General features: G+C 30.9%; 1 protein-coding gene across 2 annotated transcripts in view; it reads right to left on the bottom strand.

The window, feature by feature from the left end:
• Positions 1–324: 324 nt before the first annotated feature.
• The window catches only part of LOC124929499, a 28,313-nt gene continuing 2,397 nt past the window's right edge, over positions 325–26,240 (bottom strand). The window contains exons 1-5 of one of the 2 annotated variants that reach the window (XM_047469878.1): positions 2,977–3,050; positions 1,995–2,819; positions 1,045–1,200; positions 682–948; positions 325–583 (exon numbers count right to left, since the gene is read on the bottom strand). In XM_047469878.1, coding sequence (XP_047325834.1) covers positions 449–583; positions 682–948; positions 1,045–1,200; positions 1,995–2,819; positions 2,977–2,979 — 1,386 coding nt within the window. In that variant the 5' untranslated portion in view covers positions 2,980–3,050 and the 3' untranslated portion in view covers positions 325–448. Of the gene's footprint in view, positions 584–681; positions 949–1,044; positions 1,201–1,994; positions 2,820–2,976; positions 3,051–26,240 lie in introns of those variants that run through there. The other variant, XM_047469877.1, reaches the window with a different exon arrangement.

The following is a 26,240-nucleotide window of genomic DNA, read 5'->3' as shown; positions in this document are numbered from 1 at the left end:
TAAAAAAAAGCAATTGAAATAGTTTGCATGCATAGTTTTTAAATTACTACTATTATACCAATTGTAAACCTTCTTCTGGAAATAATTTTCATCATTAACATATCTATATCCCATCAGATAACAAAAGTATAAATAGTGTTGTCCCCTACAAGTTGGATCAAAAGTTGACACCAAAGATAAATGAATGAAATATTGAGCTTTTAATCGCATTTATATATATATATATCATTTTCTAAATTATGATTATGTTCAATCTCAATTTGGCACACATCTCTTGGCCATCTTATTTGTAAGAACTTCCTTCAGGGGTAATGCGATGTAATGACAATGTTTTATACAAAAAAGAGAACCATATATACTCTAATAATGAACACCATAAGATTGTCAAATTCCAACATAAGCTTAAGAATTCAAAGACATACATACATACATTATACATGTCGTCCCCTTATATCACAATAGACTGGTACCCATCCTCTCTTGCCTCCCTTCGCCTGTAAGTAACCACCACCGCCACGGCTATCACAGCTCCGAGAAACACCACAGCCCAAACAGCAACAGATAAGCCCGCCTTCTCATGCTTCTACAAATACGGATGACACGAAAAACAACATCAAATAAGTTTTGAAGAGTACTAAAAATAATTCATTATCATTTGAATAAACAAGAGTACACACACACCTGATCATTTGAATCATGGATTAAGTTTGTGGGCAATGATGATGATGATCCATGATCTGCAACAAGAAGATAGAATAGACCCATAACTCCAGTATGCCTCTTTGTACTGCTATAGTTAGATTCAAAGACTAGAATCTCCCCATCAGATATCTTGACTGAACCAGGATCAGGGTAACATGTCGACATTCCAACTATGTAACCTTCTTCATCTCCAACTTCCTTACCTTCTCCATATGTCGGTTTTGACGAGCATATGACTCTCCCATCCTATATATATATATATACAGCCAACACAACAAATATGAAAAAAAACCCATGATCAATGTGTTCATTTATTTACTCTTCTCTAAGTTTCTTCATTACCTCACCGAAGAGAGTTGAACCGATTCCTCCCGTGTGTTGATGAGCAACGGCGTAGATGACCTCTCCGCCAGTTGGCATCCGAAGACTGACTCTCTTTGTATCAGTGCAATCGCCATCAACAACACCATTCGCGCAAGACTTAACGTCGTACTCCACCTATTCATAGAGAAACTTTTGATAACTAAATTTATTCAAGAGACTGATTCGCAAATTAATTTTAGTTTATGTTACATATGCAAAACAGTTAAGAATGAAAACCCTAAAGATTTGTCCATTTGGGTTGTCACAATATCCATCAATTTAGATAGGTCCTACTCAAGGTCGGAGCAAGAAATTAAAGAAAAAAACATTCACTAGAGAAAATTAGAATCAAGACAAGATATATATAATTTACCTTACTAATCACTATACCAGTATACCCCACTAATATAAGATTATAATTATTTTTATAAGATTTGGATACATAAAACTTTGGTAGATGTTGAGCTCAATCCTAGTATAGCAGCTCGATATTCTCTAAGTCCTAGTCATATATGTCACAAGTTGTTAGGACTTTAGAAGTGAGACCCACTTGTTAATTTATTCCTACATTTTTGAACCACAAAATCAAAGCATAAAAAGAGACTCACATATTGTATAATGGGATAAATTATATCATGCAAGAAAGGGAACAAAGTATAAGAGCATGTCCTCAATGCACCTTCCAAGAAATTTGATCTCCCAATGAATTTCAAGTCACAACCCATTAGAGAATCTCGAATTGGATGTCATGATCTAGTTAGTTTGAATGTTTATTTGACACTAATGTAAAAGACTCTAATCAATCACCATGAAAACATGAATTCTTATGCTCTACCAATAAGTTAAGAGTCTCCATCCACATACAGTACTAATATACTAAAATGAATCACTGAAAATATTATCTTTTTTTCAAAAGAAAAAATACTTACAAGGCAAAGATGTCTAGTACCCTCTCCATTAGGATCATCCATCTTCTTCTTCCAAATATCAGTTACATCAAGTAAATAAACCTTAACAGGTATAACAGATTCATCAAAATCAACCCATTTAACAGTATACTTCATAAACAACTTCCTCTTAACACCACGAAACCCATTCTTCAACATGCATTTCATCTCATCATAACAACACAACAACCCACCAACATAACCAGGCCTAATAGCCCTCCCATATTCATCAATCGTCACGTTATACAAATCGCACCTACACTCAGCACATCCAAACCCATCTTCAGCCCCACGAGTATCAATCGCATGAACATTCATCATCCATGTCTCCTCATAACCTTCTGGAATTTCCTCAGGATTCCCAACCACTACTCCGTATGGATCAGGAACATCAGTCGCTGTCTTCCGCGTTTCAGATCCCAGCCCATAGTATTGACCAAGCGTGTTTTCGCATAAACCAGAGTTTCTAATTTCCATATAATCCGATTCTTGAAACCCTACTTTAATATCGGCGCCTTTACGTTGATAGTATCTAGCCACAACCCAGTGATGAAGATACGTTTCGTGGAGTGGGATTGGGTTACCATCCTCGTCTATGACTTCAGCATCGAACGCTTTAATAGCGATATGACCGGTCGGAAAATCGATTCCGTGGTAGAATTTGTTGATAACGGAACCAGGTTCGAGCTCAAACGCCGGAGACAGAAATTCAGCGGATTTCAAGGCTTGTGAACTTTGGAGGGACGAAACTAGTATCAGTAATAGAAATTGAAAGCATGTTGACCGATTAATCGAACGATCCGCCATCTGATGGAAAACAGAATCACAATTCAGCAAAATATATTCATAATCAATCATTAATGGGTAAGAGAGAAATTTGTAGAATTGTTATGGAAATCTGCAAAAGCATGATCATTTCGATACAACACGTAGCAAACAGAGATTTTAGAGTGATAAGGCATACCATTTCAGGGCGTAAACGAATCAACGAGTGAAGACGGCCGACGACTTCTGATACTATGAACAGAGAGTATTTAAATAGAGAAAACTGAAAACCATGATTAAGATTTTGGCTGGAGCAGGGGAAGTACGATAATTACTAAGGTCTTGTTTGATTTCAAATAACCCTATCATCATTAATTACTTTATTCGTTAATATTAATTGAGTATTATTATTTTTTTTTTTATCAAATTTAATATTTTATAATTTAGCATAAATAATCGTAACTAATTTATTTTATATAATAAGATCTTCATATTTGAGATAAATCATTATTATTATTTGAAAATATGTTGTTTTATGAGAAATTAGGACTAATTTATTTTTGAGGTTCTTGGGATTTTATTGAATAAATCTGGTTTGATCTTTATTTTAATTTTATTTTTTATAAGTTTTTTTTTTGCTTTTTATCTTTTAAATATTGTTTGATAAAAAAAATATATTATTTAAATTTTTATTTGATTTAATTATTAAAATACTTTTTAATAAAATTTAAATTTAATAAAAAAAATACATAATATTTTAATTAATAAAACTAGTTATTTGATAATTAGAAGAGAAATCAAAATCTAAGAAAATGAGTAATAAAAAACTCTAAGCCACCCACAATCAAACGCGCTTGAAGTATTTTGATTAATTTTTTTTTGACTATATATTCATTTGGAGTTTTATTTATAGATTTTTAATGTCAACAGCGATGATGTCACTTTGAACTTGTTTGATGTTGGTTATCTTTTCACTATATGTTTTTCTTTTTTATTATATTCAAAATTCTTATTTGATTTTTTAATTAGCTAAATTATTATAATATTTTTTTCTATTTAAAATATAAATTTTATAAAAAATAATAATTTTTTTAATTAATTAAATAAGTGATTTGATAGTTAAAATTTCATTAATATGATAAAATAAAAAAATTTATAAATATAAAAAAAATTTTAAAAAAATCCTATATCAAACGAGCTCTTAAAGAGAATCGTAAGACATGACGTGGTGAGGATAGAGAATAGCGTCCGTCTTTAAACTTTGAATGCTTTGTTTTTGTCAAAGTTATGAAATGTTTGGCGGGTGCATGAATAATAATGAATACATATCCAAATATTTTGTTAAACGTTATATTTAATGTAAAAAAGTTCGATTCCAATTTTTTTTTTTATTAATAATCTTCAAATAGAAAAGTTTTCTAGCTTAATTCTGTTTCACTTTTGATTTTTAGTATATCAAAAGTGTTTATAAATTAATATTACTTATGTTAATTGTAATTTTTTAATTATAACTATCTAAAAAGTTAGCAAGACTCTCATATAACTTCACTTCAAATCACTATGTTTTTAATAGGAATCGAACTTATCTATGGGTAAGATTATTTAAATCAAATTCTAATATTATTTAGTTATGATTTTAGTGGTATTTAGCAATTTTCTACATATAATATCACCTTTGATTACTTTTTCTGAAAAAGTTTGACGTTTTTTTTATTAGTTTTCGACGTCGCGGAATTCACGTACGAGTCGAATAATAAAATTGAGTCATGTTAAGTTTATCTGAATTAAATCATAATTTATATGTGAGAAATTAAAACAGTGATTAGTCGAAGTGATTAGTCGAAGTCGTACATGCATTCATCTTCTCTTTATTTAGAATGAAAATATTATCTAATCTTCTCTTCCTTTAGAAATATGATGATCTTCTATGGATGAGTAAGTCAAATTGGTTTTCTCTCTCTGTTCAAGAGAACGCAAAAAGAAAATTGATTACACATTAAATGTGGAACATACCATTATAAAATAACCATAATGTTAATTATTTTGGTTTGATTTTTTTTAGTTTAGCCCTTTTATAAAATTAGAAATTTTATTTAGGTATCCTCACTTTATATTCATGATAAATACATCCATAAACCTATAAACTTATTTTGAATAATAATGAATATATGTCCAAATATTTTGTTAAACGTTATATTTAATGTAGAAGTGCGATTCCAATTTTTTTTTTTTTAATAATCTTAAAATAGAAAAGTTTTCTAGCCTAATTCTGTTTCACTTTTGATTTTTAGTATATTAAAAGTGTACATAAATTAATATTACTTATGTTAATTGTGATTTTTTAATTATAACTATCTAAAAAGTTAACACAACTCTCATATAATTTCACTTCAAATCACTATGTTTTTAATAGGAATCGAACTTATTTATGGGTAAGATTATTTAAATCAAATTCTAATATTATTTAGTTATGATTTTAGTGGTATTTATTGAGCAGTTTTTTTACATATAATATCACTTTAGATTACTTTTTCTGAAAAAGTTTGATGTTTCTATTAGTTTTCGACGTCGCGGAATTCAGATACGAGTCGAATAATAAAATTTAATTATGTTAAATTTATCTGAATTAAATCATAATTTATTTGTGAGAAATTAAAACAATGATTAGCAGAAGCGTACCTATACTCATCTTCTCTTTATTTAGAATGGAAAAATTCTATAATCTTCTCTTCTTTTAGAAAAATGATGGATCTTCCAATTAATGAATAAGTCAAATTAGTTTTCTCTCTTTGTTCATGAGAACGCAAAAAGAAAATTGACCGCACATTAAATGAGGACAATACCGTTATAAAATAATCATTAGTTATTTTTGTTTGAATATTTTTAATTTAACCCCTTTATAAAATTAGAAATTTCACTTAGGCATCTGCACTTTATATTCATGACAAATACAAGCATAAGCCTTGAGTAAGTCAAATTAGTTTTCTCTCTTTGTTCATGAGAACGCAAAAAGAAAATTGACCGCACATTAAATGAGGACAATACCGTTATAAAATAATCATTAGTTATTTTAGTTTGAATATTTTAAATTTAGCCCCTTTATAAAATTAGAAATTTAACTTAGGTATCTGCACTTTATATTCATGGCAAATACAACCATAAGCCTATAAACTTAATTTCAAATTAGATCACATTATTTTGACTTATATAAAGGATGATATTTGCACAATTATTTATTATAATAGTGACCCATAATTTCTAACAATCTCTCATTGGGTCACGTATGTACAAAAATAAATGTGTCAACCATAATGCGCCCGAAGTTTTATGTCATCTCAAACATATGTTATATAAACAATTTTATCAATTAATTATATCAATATAAGACCAAAGAACTCATCGTTTTATTTAATCACAACTAGACCCAATAGTGATCACATATATCAATACAATTAATTGACAAATCATATCATGAATGTGAGGAATGAAAATTTCATGCACGGTGATCTTTTCATGTTAATTTTCAATTGGTTCTACTTAAGTGAGATCAAACTTTTAACATTATTATACAAAATATCTTTAAATATTATCATAGCTGAAAAAAACATAAGTGTATACAAAAATACTTTAAAGTCATAGAACAATAATGTAATATAAACTCCCACTTAAACTAAGGATCCTAAAATACTAAAATACCCATGTGAGTTGTGTGCTTATGAAAGACCTTGGGTACCAAGTCTTTTGTAAGAGAATCTGCTAACATGGAGTTTGTTCCTATATGTTCTATGCTTAATTGTCTATTATGTACTCTTTCTTTAACAATAATGAATTTCATGTTAATAAATTTTTGACTTTGTTGTACTCCTATTGTTATTGGAATAAAATACGGCTAATTTGTTGTCACAATACAATTTTAGTGGTCTTTCAATTCCTTCCATAATACGCAGCCCTATGATAAAAAAATTTAGCCATAAACCATGATTTGATGCCTCATAACACTCTATGAATTCAACTATCATGGTAGAAGAAGCTACAAGTATTTGTTTAGCACTCTTCCAAGATATAGCTCCTCCAACTAACAGATAAACATAACATGAAGTCAATCTTCTATTATCTTGACATTCTGCAAAATCAGAGTTAGAATACACAATAATCTCAAATTTATTTGACCTCTGATATATGAGCATGTGATCTCTTGTTTTGATCTTTAAGTATCTCATAACCCTTTTGCGTGCTTTCCAATGATCTAATATTGCGTTACTAAGATATATGCCTAAAACTCTAACAATATACGTAATATCAGGATGCGTACATACTTGAGCATACATCAAACTCTCAATAACCGAAGCATAGGGAATTGATTTCATTTCTTCAATTTCCTTCTGGGCATTGATTAAGCTTAAATTTGCCTACTTTAGCGATAGAGGTATCTAAAGGTTTACTATCAAGCATTCCATATCTTTTAAGCAACGTGTCAATATAGTTTCTTTGAGATAACCTAAGGATACCTCGAGAACGATCTCTATGTATTTGGATTTCTAATACAAAAGATGCTTCTCCCAAATATTTCATCTCAAATCTCTTTGATAGAAATTTCTTTATTTCATACAATATGCTTAAATCATTTGTGGCAAGTAGTATGTCATCAACATACAAAACCATAAAAAAATGTTTACTCCCAACAAATTTATAATACACACATTCATCAACGACATTTACCTCTAAACCAAATGAGATAATAATTTGATGAAAATTTTGATATTATTGACAAGAAGATTGTTTGAGCCCATAAATAGGTTTTCTCAATTTACATACCATATGCTTTGAGTCTTCTGACACAAAGTTTTCTAGTTGCACCATATATATTGTTTCTTCAATGTCTCCATTGAGAAACGATGTCTTGACATCCATTTGGCGAAGCTCCATATCAAATTGTACAACAAATGTCATGATTGTCCTAAAAAGAGCCATTCAATAAAACTAGAGAAAATGTCTCTTTAAAGTCAATCCCTTTCGTCTGAAGATAACCTTTTACTACAAGATGATCTTTATATTTTTCAACATTACCCTTTGAATCCCGTTTGGTTTTAAAAATTCAATTACAACCAATATGTTTCTTTCTTTTGGTAATGGGACAAGTTCCCAAACTTTATTTTCTTGCATAGATTTATATTCTCTGTTCATTGCACAAATCTACTTTCGGTTAGTATCCTTCATAGCATGTTCGAAGCTCATAAAGGTCATTTTCCATTATACCACCATTATCCTCATTTTCTTTAAGAAAACTATATAATCATTAGATATAAAAGTTCTATTTTCACTAGTAGATCGTCTTAAAAATATTTGATCTTGAGGTTACTGAGTTTGTTCTTCATGAGTTTCTTCAATAATGTCTTGTTGCTCTTGATTTTGAACTTGATCATTGATAGGAATAAAATCTATATCAATGTGAAAATTATTTGGGATATGAGTTAAGTCTTCCTCAATAGTAATTGTTGAATTAAATTATCTTCAAAGACAAAGTTATTTCTCCCACTCAAAATCCTAAAAAATTATTGTAGTTTCCTTCTCAAAAATTGTTTTTAACTTGGGATCATAAAATTTTGTATCCCCTTGATCATTCAGAATACCCAATAAAAATAACTACTAATTGTTTTGGGATCAAATTTTCTTTTATTCGGCCTATAAGGCCTTTCCTCAGCCTCAAACATACAAATGCTTTAAACTAGGTTTACATCTAGTTCAAATATCATAAGATGTTTTAGCAGTTTCTTTAGTTGGTACTTTATTTAAAATGTAGGATGCGACATTTAGTGTCTCTCCCCATAGCGCGATTTTAGTAAAGTCAAACGGATAATCATACTCCTTACTATGTCCTTAAGAGTGTGATTACGTCTTTCGACCACACCATTCATTTTAGGTGAGCCAAACATGGTGTATTGTGGGACAATCCACACTCATCTAGGTATTTGGTAAAAGGTCTTGGACCTTGTTCATCTCAACCTACATATCTACCATAATATCCACCACCACAATCATATTTGACTTTCTTTATTCTTTTATTGAGTTGGTTTCAACTTTAATTTTAAATGATTTGAACACATTCAATACTTGTGATTTTTCACTAATTATAAATATGTATACATATCTTGAGTAATCATCTATAAATGATACAGAGTATTGTTGACCATTCCAAGAAGATGTAGGAAATGGCCCACAAATGTCTGTATGTATAAACTCTAAGACGTCAATTGCCCTTATTGCACATAATTTCTTTCTTTTAGTCTTTTAATCCATTCAATACATACTTTAAAGTCTAAAAAATCAATTTTATCCGAAATTCCTTTAGAAACAAGTCTTTCAACTTTATTTCTAGAGATATGTCTTAATCGTTTGTGCCATAAAAAACTTGAATTTTTATTATTTATTTAATGCTTAGTATCATGTGATTCCACATTCAAGGTTTCATGATAAGAAACAACTGTTTCAAACAAATAAAGATTATCATAAGCTATAAGTCAACCAGTTCCAACAACTTTAGAATTAATAGATAAAGTTAAATTTCCATTTCCAAATGAACAATGATATCCCAATTTTCCCATAAAAACAACATAAATCAAATTATGTTTAAATAATGGTACAACAAAAGCATCCATTAAATCCAAATAGTAACTAGACATAAATTTGTCTTTGAACATCAATTGGTCTTCGGTAATTCATGCAACCCTGCAATGAAACACTTATGTTATCAGTAGCACGGGAGTCTAACCACTAAGTGTTTCTTGGACTTAAGCTAAATTAAATTCATAAATACTAAATTAAGAATTGTACTTTTCTTAGCACGCCAAATACAATACTTAGGACATTCTTTCTTTTGGTGTCCATCCTCTTACAAAAGAAACAACTTTTATCAATTTTAAATTGAGGTTGAGTTTGAGTTCTTTTCTTTTGTGCTAAAAAATTATCTTTAGTAGCCTCATTTGTCCTCTTTATACCCCTTTCTTTAGAGGTGTTTTCCAAATGAGTACTTTTAGTCTTGTTTTGTTTCTGTTGGGTCAAATATTTTGACTATGTGTTGAAATAATTTAACCATTGATATTTTGATGATGAAATGACTTATGAGTTTTGATGCAGGTGTATTGAAATAATAATTCAAGAGACTTGGCTCTAATGAGGATCATTAGACCGATTTTGGCTTTAGATGCATAGAATTAGACGTACAGTCTAACTCATAGGAGTTAGACGTGTAGTCTAATGAATGCATAAAATTAGACGTACAGTCTAACTCATAGGAGTTAGACGTGTAGTTTAATGAATGCATAAAATTAGACGTACAGTCTAACTCATCGGAGTTAGACGTGTATTCTAATGAATGGTTACAATTAGACGTACAGTCTAACTCATATGAGTTAGACGTGTAGTCTAATGAATGCATAAAATTAGACGTACAGTCTAACTCAACGGAGTTAAACGTGTAGTCTAATGAATGTATAGAATTAGACGTACAGTCTAACTCATAGGAGTTAGACGTGTAGTCTAATGAATACATAGAATTAGACATACAGTCCAACTCATCGGAGTTAGATGTGTAGTCTAATGAGTGCATAGAATTAGACATACAGTCTAACTCATAAGAGTTAGACGTGTAGTCTAATGAATGCATAGAATTAGACGTACAGTCTAACACATCAGGAGTTAGACGTGTAGTCTAAAGAATGCATAGAATTAGACGTACAGTCTAACTCATCGGAGTTAGACGTGTAGTCTAATGTACACGGCATTATACGTAAGTCTAATGTATTCGAAATTAGACGTACAGTCTAACTCAGCGGAGTTAGACGTGTAGTCTAATAAACTTGTAATTAGATGGATGGTCTAAAATATGCTGAATTAGACGTGCAGTCTAACTCAGTGGAATTAGACGTGCAGTCTAATAAAAAATAAAAGTTAGACGTGAGTCTAACTCCTTCAGACAAGTCTGAGGTAGAATCAGAATTAGACGTGTAGTCTAACTTAGTGGAGTTAGACGTACCGTCTAATGGTTATTGGATAATTAGACGTGTAGTCTAATTAGTGAAAGTTAGACGTGAGTCTAACTCTTTCAGACAAGTCTGAGGTAGAACTGGAATTAGACGTGTAGTCTAAACAAGTAGAGTTAGACGTACCGTCTAATGGTTATTGGATAATTAGACGTGTAGTCTAATTAGTGAAAGTTAGACGTGAGTCTAACTCTTTTAGACAAGTCTAAGGTACAACCGGAATTAGACGTGCAGTCTAACTCAGTGGAGTTAGACGTGCAGTCTAATGGTTATTGGATAATTAGACGTGTAGTCTAATTAGTGAAAGTTAGACGTGAATCTAACTCCTTCAGACAAGTCTGAGATAGAACTAGAATTAGACGTGCAGTCTAAATCAGTGAAGTTAGACATGCAATCTAATGGTTATTGGATAATTAGACGTAAGTCTAACTCCTTCAGATTAGTCTGAGGTAGAAACGGAATTAGACGTGTAGTCTAACTCAATGGAGTTAGACGTGCAGTCTAATGGTTATTGGATAATTAGACGTGTAGTCTAATTAGTGAAAGTTAGACGTGAGTCTAACTCCTTCAGACAAGTCTGAGGTAGAACTGGAATTAGACGTGTAGTCTAACTCAGTGGAGTTAGACGTACCGTCTAATGGTTATTGGATAATTAGACGTGTAGTCTAATTAGTGAAAGTTAGACGTGAGTCTAACTCCTTTAGACAAGTCTAAGGTAGAACCGGAATTAGACGTGCAGTCTAACTCAGTGGAGTTAGACGTGCAGTCTAATGGTTATTGGATAATTAGACATGTAGTCTAATTAGTGAAAGTTAGACGTGAGTCTAACTCCTTCAGACAAGTCTGAGATAGAACCGGAATTAGACGTGCAGTCTAACTCAGTGGAGTTAGACGTGCAGTCTAATGGTTATTGGATAATTACACGTGTAGTCTAATTAGTGAAAGTTAGACGTAAGTCTAACTCCTTCAGATTAGTCTGAGGTAGAACCGGAATTAGACGTGCAGTCTAACTCAATGGAGTTAGACGTGCAGTCTAATGGTTATTGGATAATTAGACGTGTAGTCTAATTCTATTAGACCGGTCGGTCTAATAGACTCGGTTATTAAAAGGAGATGTTTGATTTCATTAGACAGATTTTCACAATCCATCTAATTGAAATACGTCTAATACTCATTTTAAGTAGTATGTTTGAAGCTAGCATTTCACCTACCCACGTGCTATAAATGATACAGAGAATTTTCCTCACATTACTTGTTTTGCAGGTACATCCCTCATACTCTTCATCTTGTAATTGAACAGAAAGTGTTATGTTCAATAGTGAGCTAAGTGTGTGTAAACTGTATTTGATTCGAATCATATTATAGTGAATCCTTTCGGTGGTTGGAAGAAGGGGTGACGTAGAAGAGTTTCTCCGAACATCCATAAACAAACTGCTGTGTTCTTCATTTCTGTCATCTTTTCATATTTTATCTTGTGCTTCAAATCCAAGTAAACAATTCTGCCTTGAATCCGTTTCAAGTGTTTACAAGTATTTGCGTAGAATAGAAAGCGAATTAAATCCCTAACATGATTTCTTTCAAACCATTTTTCATAAGCCTTCATCCTTAGCCAGACCCCCGTCTCTATCGATAAAGCCGATCCTATGAATTTGTATCAGAGCCTTGTTTCTATTCTCAAGTATCAAGAACCTGAAGCATGTCTATCATCAATGAAATCCCTATTCTGTCAATGGACAACTGCGAGTATTGGATGATGAGGATGCAAGCTCACTTGGCTGCTCTTGACTGTAATATGTGGAACGTCATTACTGATGGCCCCATAAAGATTTCGAAGCCAAGAAGTGAGTGGACTATTGAAGACAAGATGACTAACAACCTTGATAATGTTGCAAGGAATATTCTGTACCAGTCGATCAACATGAACGTGTTCTATGAAATCAAGTTCTGTTCCCCTGCTAAAGAGATATGGGACAAACTTAATCAGATCTACGGTACAAACACTCAAGCTAAGAAGAACCACAAATCATTCATATGCAGTGAGAACAAATCCAGATGGGCTGACAGTGATATAGAGGAGTTTCCTGCTGAAAAAGAGAACGAAGCTGTAACTTGTCTGCTAGCAGATGACCAATCTAGGGTAAATGATATCTCTGCACCAGAATTTACAAACGAGGAGTTAACTGATGCAATCAATGAAATGGCTATTGAGTACAAGAAGTTAACTGACTCTTTTTATGAAATGAAAGTCAAATATGAATCAACTGTTCTTTCCTCCAACAAAGAATTTGAATCAAACGTTTTTGATGAAAAATTAACAGAGATCTCATCTGAGAATGAGATGCTTAAAGAACAGATTCAGAATCTCTTATCTGAAAACAAGAGATTAAACTATGTAGTCAGTGCATGGACAAGGTCTGGAGATGCTGTCAAATATCAGATCAGTAAGCAAGGCTTATAGAGTATACAACAAAAGAACACAAATTGTTGAAGAATCCCTCCATGTAATTTTTGATGAGCCTGTTGAGAGAAAATCTAATGAACCCATCGATATTGCTGACAGACTAAAAGCGACTAGTCTTGAGTCTGTAAGTGAAGAAGAATCTTTGGATAAGTGGATGGCTTTGTCTGATCTAGTGGCTGACCTAGTTGAAGTTCAACCAGATGTTCAAACTCCTGTTCAACAAGAAGTTGAGAGTTTGGATGTCGCGGTGTCACCAGTTCAGATGACCAACCCCCTTGGATCCAACTTCAGATGGAACAGAAATCATCCACCAGAACTGATAATCGGAAATCCTTTTTCTCCTCGAAGGACAAGACGTCATTTGATGAATGAAATGGCCAACTCAGCATTTATTTCTCAAATTGAACCCAAGAAAATTGGTGAAGCTATAGTTGATCTAGATTGGATCAATGCTATGCAGGAGGAGTTAAACCAATTCGCGAGAAATAAATTGTGGTATCTTACTCCTAGACCAACTAACAAGTCAGTCATAGGAACAAGATGGGTCTTTAGGAATAAGCTTAGTGAAGATGGCTTAGTCATTAGAAACAAAGCTCGTTTAGTTGCTCAAGGATACAGACAAGAGGAAGGTGTTGATTTTGATGAGTCTTTTGCACCGGTTGTAAGACTAGAGGCAATCAGAATCTTCCTAGCATATGCATCATTTAAGAATTTTAAAGTCTTTCAAATGGATGTGAAAAGTGCATTTTTAAATGGAAAATGAACTGAAGAAGTATATGTTGAGCAACCCCCTGGTTTTGTAGATCATGTGTTGCCAAATCATGTTTATAGGCTTGACAAAGCATTGTATGGTCTGAAACAAGCTTCTAGAGCTTGGTACGACACATTAACCAACTTTTTGTTTGATCATGACTTTGTTGTTGAAACTGTGGATAAAACTTTGTTTAGATTTACTAAAGATTTCCACATTCTACTTGTTCAAATATATGTTGATGACATTATTTTTTGTTCAACTAACCCCAAATTGTGTGAGAAGTTTGCTAAGCTGATGCAGGACATGTTTGAAATGAGCATGATGGGAGAATTGACATTCTTCCTTGGGCTTCAAGTTCGTCAGCTATAAAACGGAACTCTTATCAACCAGGCCAAATACACCAAAGAATTGATAAAGAAGTTTGGCTTGGTGAACTGTTCTGCAGCAGCTACTCCAATGAGCTCTTCAACTAAATTGGATAAAGATGAAGGTGGCCAAAGTGTCGATGTAACAGCATACAGAGGACTCATTGGATCTCTGCTGTATGTAACTGCTAGCAAGCTAGACATTCAATTTGTTGTTGGTGTTTGTAGAAGATTTCAGGCTTATCCTAAACTCTCTCATTTTACTACTGCTAAATGTATTCTTAAATACTTAAAGGGAACTCAAAATGTGGGACTGTGGTATCCGAAGGATTCCAGTTTCACTTTAACCAGTTTCTCAGATGTAGATTATGCAGGCTGTAAAATCGATAGAAAAAGCACAAGTAGAACTTGCCAGTTCCTTGGAGATCGTCTAATCACATGGTTCAACAATAAGCAGACGTCGGTCCCCACGTCTACAGCTGAAGCAGAGTATCTTGCAGCTGAAAGTTGTTGCTCTCAAGTTTTGTGGATTCAACAACAGCTCAGAGAATATGGGATTGAGGCTGATGAATCTCTAATCTTTTGCGACAACACAAGTTCTATTGCAATCACCTACAATCCAGTTCTGAATTCTCGGACAAAGCATATTGAAATCAGGCATCATTTCATCCGAGAATACGTCAATCAGAAGCAGATTCGTCTTGAACATGTCTCTACATATCAACAAATTGCAGACATTTTGACAAAACCCCTACCGGAAGCTAAGTTTTCTCACTTTAGAAGCATGTTAGGTCTTGTTGATCTTGATTGAAGTGATTACGTGCATAAATTAAGGGGGAATGTATTGTTTAAAACGCAACTAAACAGACATGAAAGATAGAGGTCTTAATTTGTCCTAAGGATTCAGAGTTTGAGAAACACAGCTACTTAGACGCACGTCTACTTTAGTAGTTTCATTTTCATCTGAAATTATCGTCTTGGTTATTCTAACCTGAATGGTTAGACGAATACGTCTAATAGACGGACACGTCTAATAGACGTTAGACGTTTTTACGTCATGAGCAAGAGGATGCTCACGTCTAACCAGACACGTGTCTCACGTGTTGTTATTGCATAATTAGACGTATACGTCTAATAGACTAATTTTCAAAAGAAAGTTGAAAATGTGAAAAGGAGAATAAAGGTCTAACTACTGGTATAATTATACTCTTCATCTTCTAGCGAGTTGGACAGCTGTCCTATGCTGGTTTCTGATTAGTTTATTTTTCCCGCCGAAAATCAAAATCTGTCATTCCTCAAAAGAATTGAAGACACGTGTCTCTCAATATACAAAGAATGACTAATATTTCTAACAACTTTTGTTTGTATACATAATATTAAATGTTCAGTTTCATGCTAACATTAAATGATACGTTTATTGGGAACAAACTTTTGAAGTTCTTGACGGTAGGAGTAATCATTAGTTATTTCTTACATGATTAAACCTTGACATTTATAGGGTTATTCATTCTAAAGTTTATATTTCTTCGAAATCTACTTCTCTCTCTAGAATTCGAATCGTCTAAACTCTTGTTCATCAAATCGAAATGTCGTCTTTCCGTCCAAAGTCGATTCAGGTGGATTTCAGATCCGTATCCACTCTACAATCTCCGGGAATGCATAGGATGTTTGAATCTCTAAAAGCTTCTGGGCTGAGAAAATTCCTCACCCCTCATGAAATCTATCATGAACAGTTGGTTCATGAATTTTTCGCAACTGTTGGGTTCTATCAAGATAAAGTTATCGTTGGAGTCGTGATGGGTCAGATGATCTCCATCACAGAAGAGTCTTTTGGTGCGTTTTTCCAACTTCCAAAAGTAGGTATTGATGATTCTCAACCACTCATCCTGATCTAATGATTACAATGATAAGAGTCTTTTCTGATTCCCTTCAAGTAGACATTCATGGAAAGAAAAACCTCCTGAAGGTTGAATTTGCTTTGTTAAGAGATATCATTTCGAAATCTCTTCTCTCCAAAGAGTCTTCTTACAAGTATTGTACGAAGGTCTTTCAGATAATGGTGGCTATCACTAGGGGTGTTCCTGTCAACTGGACAAGTTTCCTCTTCGGAAATCTTGCCAGGATGGTTGTTGCTCGGAAGAGAATTTTTGGCTTTGACGGTCCTCTTAGTTCTCTTCTGTGCTTCCTTCTGAATGAACCTAGTAAGAGTTTTCCCATTCCTTCTAAAATCCTGAACTACCAAAACGTGGTAGACTACATTCAAAGGGTGGAGACGCTTAAGTCCAAGAAAAGGAAAAGAGAAGACTCCAACTCCCCTCTAACCGCAGTCTTAGAGATCTCCTAGGTTGAAGTCTATCCTTTCCAGAGTAAAGTCTAGGAAGAAGAAGAAGAATAGAATTTAAAATGTCTCTATGAAATTTCTTTTGAATATTGTGATGATGTTTTTGTGATAAACTTATTTTGGTTACTCTTGAGAACAAGTTTTTGTGTGTTTCTTCTGAAAACTCTCACGTTTGGTTGTTTATTAATATGATATTTTTATGATGAATGTCATGTGAAGTTTTAGTCTATTTATATGATGAATGCATATTTTGGTATATATATGTAGGTTTCCAATTTCTTCATCAAAAATGGGGAAATTGTTGGGTCAAATTATTTTGACTGTGTGTTGAAATAATTTAACCATTGAGATTTTGATTATGAAATGACTTATGAGTTTTGATGTAGGTGTATTGAAACAATAATTCATGAGACTTGGCTCTAATGAGGATCATTAGACCGATTTTGGCATTAGATGCATAAAATTAGACATACAGTCTAACTCATAGGAGTTAGACGTGTAGTCTAATGAATACATAGAATTAGACGTACAGTCTAACTCATAGGAGTTAGACGTGTAGTCTAATGAATGCATAGAATTAGATGTACAGTCTAACTCATCGGAGTTAGACGTATAGTCTAATGAATGCATAAAATTAGACGTACAGTCTAACTCATAAGAGTTAAACGTGTAGTCAAATGAATGCATAGAATTAGACGTACAGTCTAACTCATCGGAGTTAGACGTGTAGTCTAATGAATGCATAGAATTAGACGTACAGTCTAACTCATAGGGGATAGACGTGTAGTCTAATGAATGCATAGAATTAGACGTACAGTCTAAGTCATCGGAGTTAGACGTGTAGTCTAATGAATGCATAGAATTAGACGTATAGTCTAACTAATAGGAGTTAGACGTGTAGTCTAATGAATGCATAGAATTTGATGTACAGTCTAACTCATCAGGAGTTAGACGTGTAGTCTAATATTCATGCATAGAATTAGACATACAGTCTAACTCATCGGAGTTAGACGTATAATCTAATGTACACGGAATTAGAAGTAAGTCTAATGTATTCGAAATTAGATGTATAGTCTAACTCAGCGGAGTTAGAGGTGTAGTCTAATAGACTTGTAATTAGACGGATGGTCTAAAATGTGCGGAATTAGACATGCAGTCTAACTTAGTGGAGTTAGACATGCAGTCTAATACAAGTAAAAGTTAGACGTGAGTCTAACTCCTTCAGACAAGTCTGAGGTAGAACCGGAATTAGACTTGAAGTCTAACTCAGTGGAGTTAGACGTACCGTCTAATGGTTATTGGATAATTAGACGTGTAGTCTAATTAGTGAAAGTTAGACGTGAGTCTAACTCCTTCAGACAAGTCTAAGGTAGAACCGGAATTAGACGTGTAGTCTAACTCAGTGGAGTTAGACGTACCGTCTAATGGTTATTGGATAATTAGACGTGTAGTCTAATTAGTGAAAGTTAGACGTGAGTTTAACTCTTTCAGACAAGTCTGAGGTAGAAACGGAATTAGACGTGCAGTCTAACTCAGTGGAGTTAGACGTGCAGTCTAATGGTTATTGGATAATAAGACATGTAGTCTAATTAGTGAAAGTTAGACGTGAGTCTAACTCCTTCAGACAAGTCTGAGGTAGAACCGGAATTAGACGTGCAGTCTAACTCAGTGGAGTTAGACGTGCAGTCTAATGGTTATTGGATAATTAGACGTGTAGTCTAATTAGTGAAAGTTAGACGTAAGTCTAACTATTTCAGATTAATCTGAGGTAGAACCATGATTAGACATGTAGTCTAACTCAGTGGAGTTAGACGTGCTGTCTAATGGTTATTGGATAATTAGATGTGTAGTCTAATTCTATTAGACCAGTCGGTCTAATAGACTCGGTTATTAAAAGGAGATGTTTGATTTCATTAGACAGATTTTCACAATCTGTCTAACTGAAATACGTCTAATGCTCATTTTAAGCAGTATGCTTGAAGCTAGCATTTCACCTACTCACGTGCTATAGCTGTACCCTACTACTGCTCCACTTTCTAGTGAAGATTAGTACAACAACTATATACAACCAACCAAGGAATGCCACGTAAGAGAATTTTCCTCACATTACTTGTTTTGTAGGTACATCCCTAATTGAATATTCAGCGCACTACCAGTGGTGTACGACCACGATCCTTGTGTGCTCAGAACCTACTGTGTACAATGGAGTCTTTCCAATGGAAGAGTGCCACGTATCATTCTTAAAGATTCGACCGTTAGCTCCTACTTAGTATTTAACAAATCTAAAGGTCAACGAACAATGAGCCTTAATAAGTAGTGACTTGAGCCTTACGAATTTATCATACAACGAACAAGCAATCTGATTTTGCAGAGAGAGAAACTACTCAATCATCTTGTTTACTGAATTCATACTATGAAGCTGCTTTCTAATTGTATTGTGTGTGAATCAAGAGAGAGCTATCGATAAAGCCGATCCTATCAGTTTCAATCTCTCTTCCTCTTATATACAAAATAAAATGAGTGCATTAAGAGACCATTGCTCCCTTTGACAGTTATAACTGACCAGAAATGACTGAATTGAATAGAATGAGATATAATCAACAAGTGCACGAGTAAGTCTTCAGACATCTCGAGTTTAAGTTCTCTCAACTTAGAAGCAACATTAGACATTTCTATGATGTACTCCATTATGTTTTTCTTACCTTTAAACTTTATTGAAATTAGTCTCTTTAAAAGAGTATTAATTTCTACTTTATCATTTTTCTCAAAATACTTTTCGATTTTGGCAAGGAAATCTTTGACATTGGTGATCTCATTAGATACCGCATCCATAAAAGTCTCAGATATGTCACGCTTTATGATCATAAGACTTAAATGATTAAAACGTTCTCACTTCTCATATATTCTCTTATCATGAGAGTTACTATCATTCGTAGTAGGAGTGTACTCATCCATTCTAAACGATAAGTTATATTCATGCATCCAAGAACAATAAGAATGTTCTTTTTCCAATCCTTTAAATTTCTTTCATTAATGATCGAAACCGAATTAGCATTAGCACATACAATAGTAACAATTGTACTAAAAAACAAGTAATAAATTACCGTAATAACATGCTTATGAATATAATATTAAGTAACAATTAAATTCAAATTATGCTTTATCACATCTCGAAATACTTAATACAACATTAATATCAAGTCTTTGAACATTAATATTAACTGATAATAATATTTTGTTGTAATGATCAAACATTAATATTTGTGATATACTCTATTCGTAATAAAATAAAATATAAATCATAGTTAGAAGACATGCTTATTTCTCCAACAACTTTTTCTTTTTTCTTATTCACTTTTTTTAACCATTCTTTAAGAATCTTGTAAGCATCCATAAGTTTTTTTTATCATGGTTCTCGATTGTTCTTGAATTAAATTGTTTGAAGATTTATCTTCGTTGATTAGGTTTATGAACTTTTTTTGATTTTTCGAGTAGGTTGTTGTAGTCAAATGAGTTGTTATCCTTTGAGTATTCCATTAAATTGACCGTTCTTGGATATTATTGAATTAGATCGTTTCACGATTCACCTTCGTTGATTCACCTTCGTTGTTGAAGTTAGGTTTACAAAAACCTTTTATAATTCATTGAGTAAGTTGTTAAAGTGGAATGAGTTGAATGAGTTGTGTTTCTTTTTAGTCTCGATTGTATTTTTCTCTCATACCCTATTAAGTCAAAGCGTGAAAGAATAAATCTAGAATAAGATAAATAAATTGCAAACAAAAGATCCGGAGAGAAATTCAAGAAGGAAAATATTATATATTATAATGTTGGGAGTTAATTACGTATAATTAAATATAGAAAAAAAACTTGTTTAGACGGGAATTAATTACGTATAATTAAATATAGAAAAAAAGTTCGCTCAGACGTATATAATTGTGCAACAAGTTTATTTAGACGTATGTACTAATAAAAATTTATTTAAACATACGTACTATTAAAAATTGACTCATTTAACCTCTTATAATAAATCATGGTTAATTTTTATTTTTTAATTTATATATTTATTAATTAAATATTAATATATTTTCTCTCTCATCATTTTTCATTAATAAATGAATCCTTTATTTTTATTTTTTTCATAAATGTTTATTTTTTATTTTTATATGAGTATTTATTATTGATTATTTTATTTTTAATATATATATATATGGACATTTCATTATTATTTATTTTAAATATATATTTTTTCTTCAATTTTATATTTTTTTCTTATATTAACATTAATTATTAATTATTTTAAAACTGTTTGGTCTCAATTATTATACTTTCAACAATAAATATTTTTTAACACAGAGATAAATTAATTAATATTTAGATAATAATAGAAAGCCATTTATCAAACACCAAAATAGTAATTATGAATAAAAATTAAATAAAAAATTATTAATTTTATTTCGTTTATAAAAAATTAAATAAGAATTTTTTTTAAATAATATTATAGTAAAACATAAAATTCATAAATAAGTTTTTAAAGTTTTTTAAAAAAATAAGAATTTAAGATTTTTGAGAAATAAAAACTAGTAAAAAATTTGTAAGTGAAATAAAAAATAAATTAATATAAAAATAAATAAAAAATTTAAGAATGAAATAAATTATTGATTTAATTAATGTAAAATAAGAGAGATAAAATATATTAATATTTAATTAATAAATATACAAATTTTAAAATAAAAATTAACTACGGTTCTTAAAAGAGGCTAAATATGTCAATTTTTGATAATATGTATGTTTAAATAACATTTTATTAGTACATACGTCTAAATGAGCTATTTTTAAAAGTACATATGTTTAATTAAACGTTTAAGTGAGCATATACATTTATATAAATAAAATGAAGTTTCTCATTCTAACTAAAACACTTTAATATATAAAATAAAAAATAAATAGATATCTCAATATTAATGTATTGAAAAAAAATATGTATTTCTTTTTAATACTCTTAAAATCATTTTATAAAAAAAATCACTTTATTAAAATATAACGAATAATGTTTATAAATAATATAATCTATACACCTTAGGCAAAAACGGGACCGCCTTTGATTATTATTCTCCACTTATTTTCTTACCTTGTGATTTTTAGATGCTAAGTCTCTAAGTTTTTTTTTTATTAATTATTATTAATTGAGGTTGTGTAATGAATTTTGTATTGTAATGAAGAGTTTTTCAACTATTTATTTGTAAAAATTGAGATCTTTTCAATCTATTATTTTTAATTAAAATGTTTTATCATTAATAAAATATGTGTAAAGTTACGAAATTATTTGATTATGCTACTTGAAAAAAAATAATAATAATAAATTATTATTGGATTTTGTAGCCAAATAAATTACTTTTACGTGCCTTTAGAATTTTTCATATACCTGAAATGTTAAATTTTTGTGTTACGTCTCTTGTTTTGGCATATACATAATGGTCTGCCGTCCACAATATTCAAAGTTTGTCCTATTCATTGTTGTCTATTTGTAAATAACTCATTTGTGTTCATACCAATAATTAGTTGATACATGGAGACACGTAAATTGTTGGCAGCTAATTTTTCCAAAAAGATATTTAACCTATAAAAACTCTCTTTTGAACTCTCATTTAAAATAAATTATTTTTAGAAATCGATTTGATTATACGTGAGAACCATGAAATGAATTCCGAAATTGAAAGTTAAAAATTATATAATCACATATTAATTTTGCGAGTATAAGGAAATCAATCCCGTATTTTTTGAATTAAAAAAAATCAAGTTGCAAATACAAATCAAATGGTGAAATGTTGAAAATAAACCAAACAAATATTATTTTCTACTGTTTCTAATAGTTTTTGGATTTTTGTAGTAATTAAATAAAGCATTAAAATGTAAAATAATAGAAAATATAAAACAAACAAGACCTAGGCTCATCGGATCAGGTTAGGTGCGAGTCGCGTGTCAGGCACATGTCACGGGTCCTGGGCGCGAGCAAAAGGGCATCCATCGGATGGGAAATCAGACATTGGTCGTGCGGCTTCCCTTAGTCGCGTGGCTGATTCCCTCGGTCGTGTGACTAAGGGGTCATCAGTCGGGCAAGGGACAGCATCGGTCACGGGGAGTAAATTTCCTCGATCGCGTCACAAAAATTACTCGGTCGCATCTGTTGGATGGCTGAATCCCCTAGGTCATAGGGCTTCTTGGATCGAAAACTAGGCCGGTTCTGGATCATCGGACAAAAGACAGGCTAAAGGGAAAGGACTCTTGGTCACTATGAGAGCTGAGACTTGGTCAGGGAGGAGATGGACATGGTCGTCTTCAATTTTCATCCAACTGCTGCAAAGGCTCGATTGGGATGTTTGTCGATTTCAACCTAAGCCCCATCATCGAACCTCGATGCTAAGAAAGGACGAATCCATGATTTTTTTCTCCGGATTATAAAGATGACATGTATTACACTATTAAGGGTAATAAATGAGCATAACGGTTCTTCGAATACCTTCACTAAAATAAAATAAATAAATAAAATCTAAAATGTGATTAAAATATTCGATTTAAAAAAAATTATACAATTAAAATTATATAGTTAAAGAAAATTAGATTAAGAAAACGTGAGAAATTAAATTAATTAAATTATATAATATTAATGTCTATAAACAATTTTGAAAGAATAAATAATATAATAATTTATTTAATATTTTGATTAATAATTTAGTGACACGATAATTGAGATTTATAATAAAATAATGTATTTTTGTTATTTAAATAACTCAAATCGAATGTTGTCCTAATTTAATAGATTAGATTGTGATAATATTTGTTTTGAAGGTAAAAAAGATGATGGCTTAGATTGTGATAATATTTGTTTTGAAGGTAAAAAAGATGAATTTTCGTTAAATAAGTTAAATAAAGAGTTTATTATTTCCTTTTAGTGTTGATTCAAATTGACTTTTTGATTTGGTATTGGTTTGATTGAAAGTGACAAAAAGGTGTTAAAACAAATTTCCTAAAACTTTCATATTCAAAATAGTTTGAGAAATTGTGATTTGATCATGATTTCCCTACATGCTTCGAAAACTTTTTCTATATGATAGGTGGTGCAAAATTGCTTCAAATATATATGAAAATTTTCTAAATATTAAATAATTTGTGTATCAATATATAAATATATTAATAACTATTCAAAATAAATCTTTAAATCATATTAAAATATCACAAAAAAATATTATATTAAGTATTCAATTTTTTTCATTCTCACCTATTATCTCATATTTTAACTTTAAATAAATACACAAACCATAAAATCTTTAAACTCATTTCTTCCCATAAAAATTAATATTATAATTATTATTAATTTTTTTCAGAATTTGAATGTTATTATTTATATGTATTATGAACAATTTAATTATTAAACTATTTAAAATTATTAAATTATATTTATAAGGTTATATATGCATATAATTTGTATAACTTATGTTTCAAAATAAACCATTGAACTCAAATTAGAAAAAAAATAACTTCATCATTTAACATAAAAAATTAATAAAACTTATAAATAAATTAATAAAAAGATTGACAGATTTTCAAAATATATTTATACAAATTTTTTATTAACATTAAAAAATAAAAATTAAATAAGTTAATTAATTAGAGTGTTATAATGTAATTATTATTGTATATTTCAAAATAAAACATTTAAAATAAAGAATCATTTCTATTGAGAGATCTCAAATTTGACACTATGCTTAAAAGATATGGAATGTTTGATATCTAAACCTTTAGATATCTTTATTGCTAAAAGAGACAAATTTAATCTTAATCAATGCCCAAAAGGAAATCTTGAAATTGAAGAAATGAAATCAATTCTCTATGCTTCGGTTATTGAGAATTTAATGTATGCTCAAGTCTGTACGCAATTAAGGCAATTATTAAGGTTATTTTCATCAATTTTTTTATGTTTTTTTTTTTATGGTTTTGAATAGTTGTAAACACTTCTCATATGTGCGTATGTGACTGAAATGAACATTTTTCATTCCTCATGTAAAAAAATAGAAATAATTTGTATAAAAATTAATAGTATGTTTTTCAAACAAGAGCACAGCTTAAATCATGTTATTGAAATGTTTTATTTCATATTTGAAAATAAGCTATGGTTATCCTGCTTTTAATTTTTGTATGATTTAATTTCAGATTACAGTGAAATAGCCCCAAATTTATTTGAATATTGAAAATGAAGAGATTACTTGAAAACTTAAAATGGAAGATAGCTCAGTGTCACTTGAAAAGTTTTATTATTATTTTGAATGTAATTGAATGTGTAAGTTTCTTTATATTGAAATAATACCTTACACTTTACATGAAAGTTTTGCATTCCTTAAAAAGAAAATGTATAGTTATTTGGATTCAAAATCAAAATAATTAATCAACTGGTCACAGTGGAAGTTATAAACTGAGCGGTATTGTGGGATATTTTCAAAACTGAATTTGACAATGAGAATAACATGTTGGATGTGTTTGATCTAACAAGGCAGTCAATGACCTAAAACAAAGAGGGATAGAACATGCAATTTTTTTATGCAACTTTTATCTATATATCTTTTAACCCAATTTCAAAAAATATATTTTTTAACCATTATTTTTCCGAACATTATCGTGATCTCAAAGTATTATTCAAGAATTACTTTGAAGAGACTTGCATAGTTGTTGTGTCTAAGTGTCCAGATATATATGATTTAAGTATTTATCTATTACAATGAAATTACTATACACCTATTAGTATTTAAGCATAGACCACTCAATAGTATAAAGTTCCAAAATAGGATCTATAAAAATATTTAGAACAATCAAATTAAATAAATAACTATAAAAAAAAAACACAAGCAAGGACTTTGACCCCCTTCTCTTGACAGGACCCATTTGGAATAATAATGAATTAGAAGGATAAGATCATAATAAACGAAGATGCTTGAAACAAAGTATTTTCTGCACAAGTAACAATCAAGTAAGAGGAATTAATAATTAATATCAATGCAAATTTGTATTAGCATAATTATGGAATGTCACTCTAGGAAGAATAAAAAGAATATATTATCCCTCTCACTTTTGAGATTTTAATAAAATAGTTTTAACCGTTTCTTTTATAAAAAAAATACATTATCAATTTATCACACTATGCACAATTATATATGTAACTTCATAACATATATTTACGTCGAATCTATGAGAGATTGAAATTTTAATGGGAAGTTGGTATAGATCTTTTCTTAAGTTTTTGATTTACATTCTCATGATTAGAGAGTTGTCACCTAATTTTTATAAATTAGAAAAAATAATTTAGTTGTATCCACGTCACAATTAGATATTCTTTACGAGTTCGACACTTGTTTACGTATGAGAAATGACCAAAGACAATTATGTCCTGTAACGCCCGTAGGTCTCTACCAAATCAATATCGACCTTTTAAATATATTTGTAAGCTTCCTATT

The sequence above is a fragment of the Impatiens glandulifera genome, chromosome 3 (assembly GCF_907164915.1).
Source record: "Impatiens glandulifera chromosome 3, dImpGla2.1, whole genome shotgun sequence".
Classification (NCBI taxonomy): Eukaryota; Viridiplantae; Streptophyta; class Magnoliopsida; order Ericales; family Balsaminaceae; genus Impatiens; species Impatiens glandulifera.
This window is presented reverse-complemented; position numbering and strand designations above follow the sequence as displayed.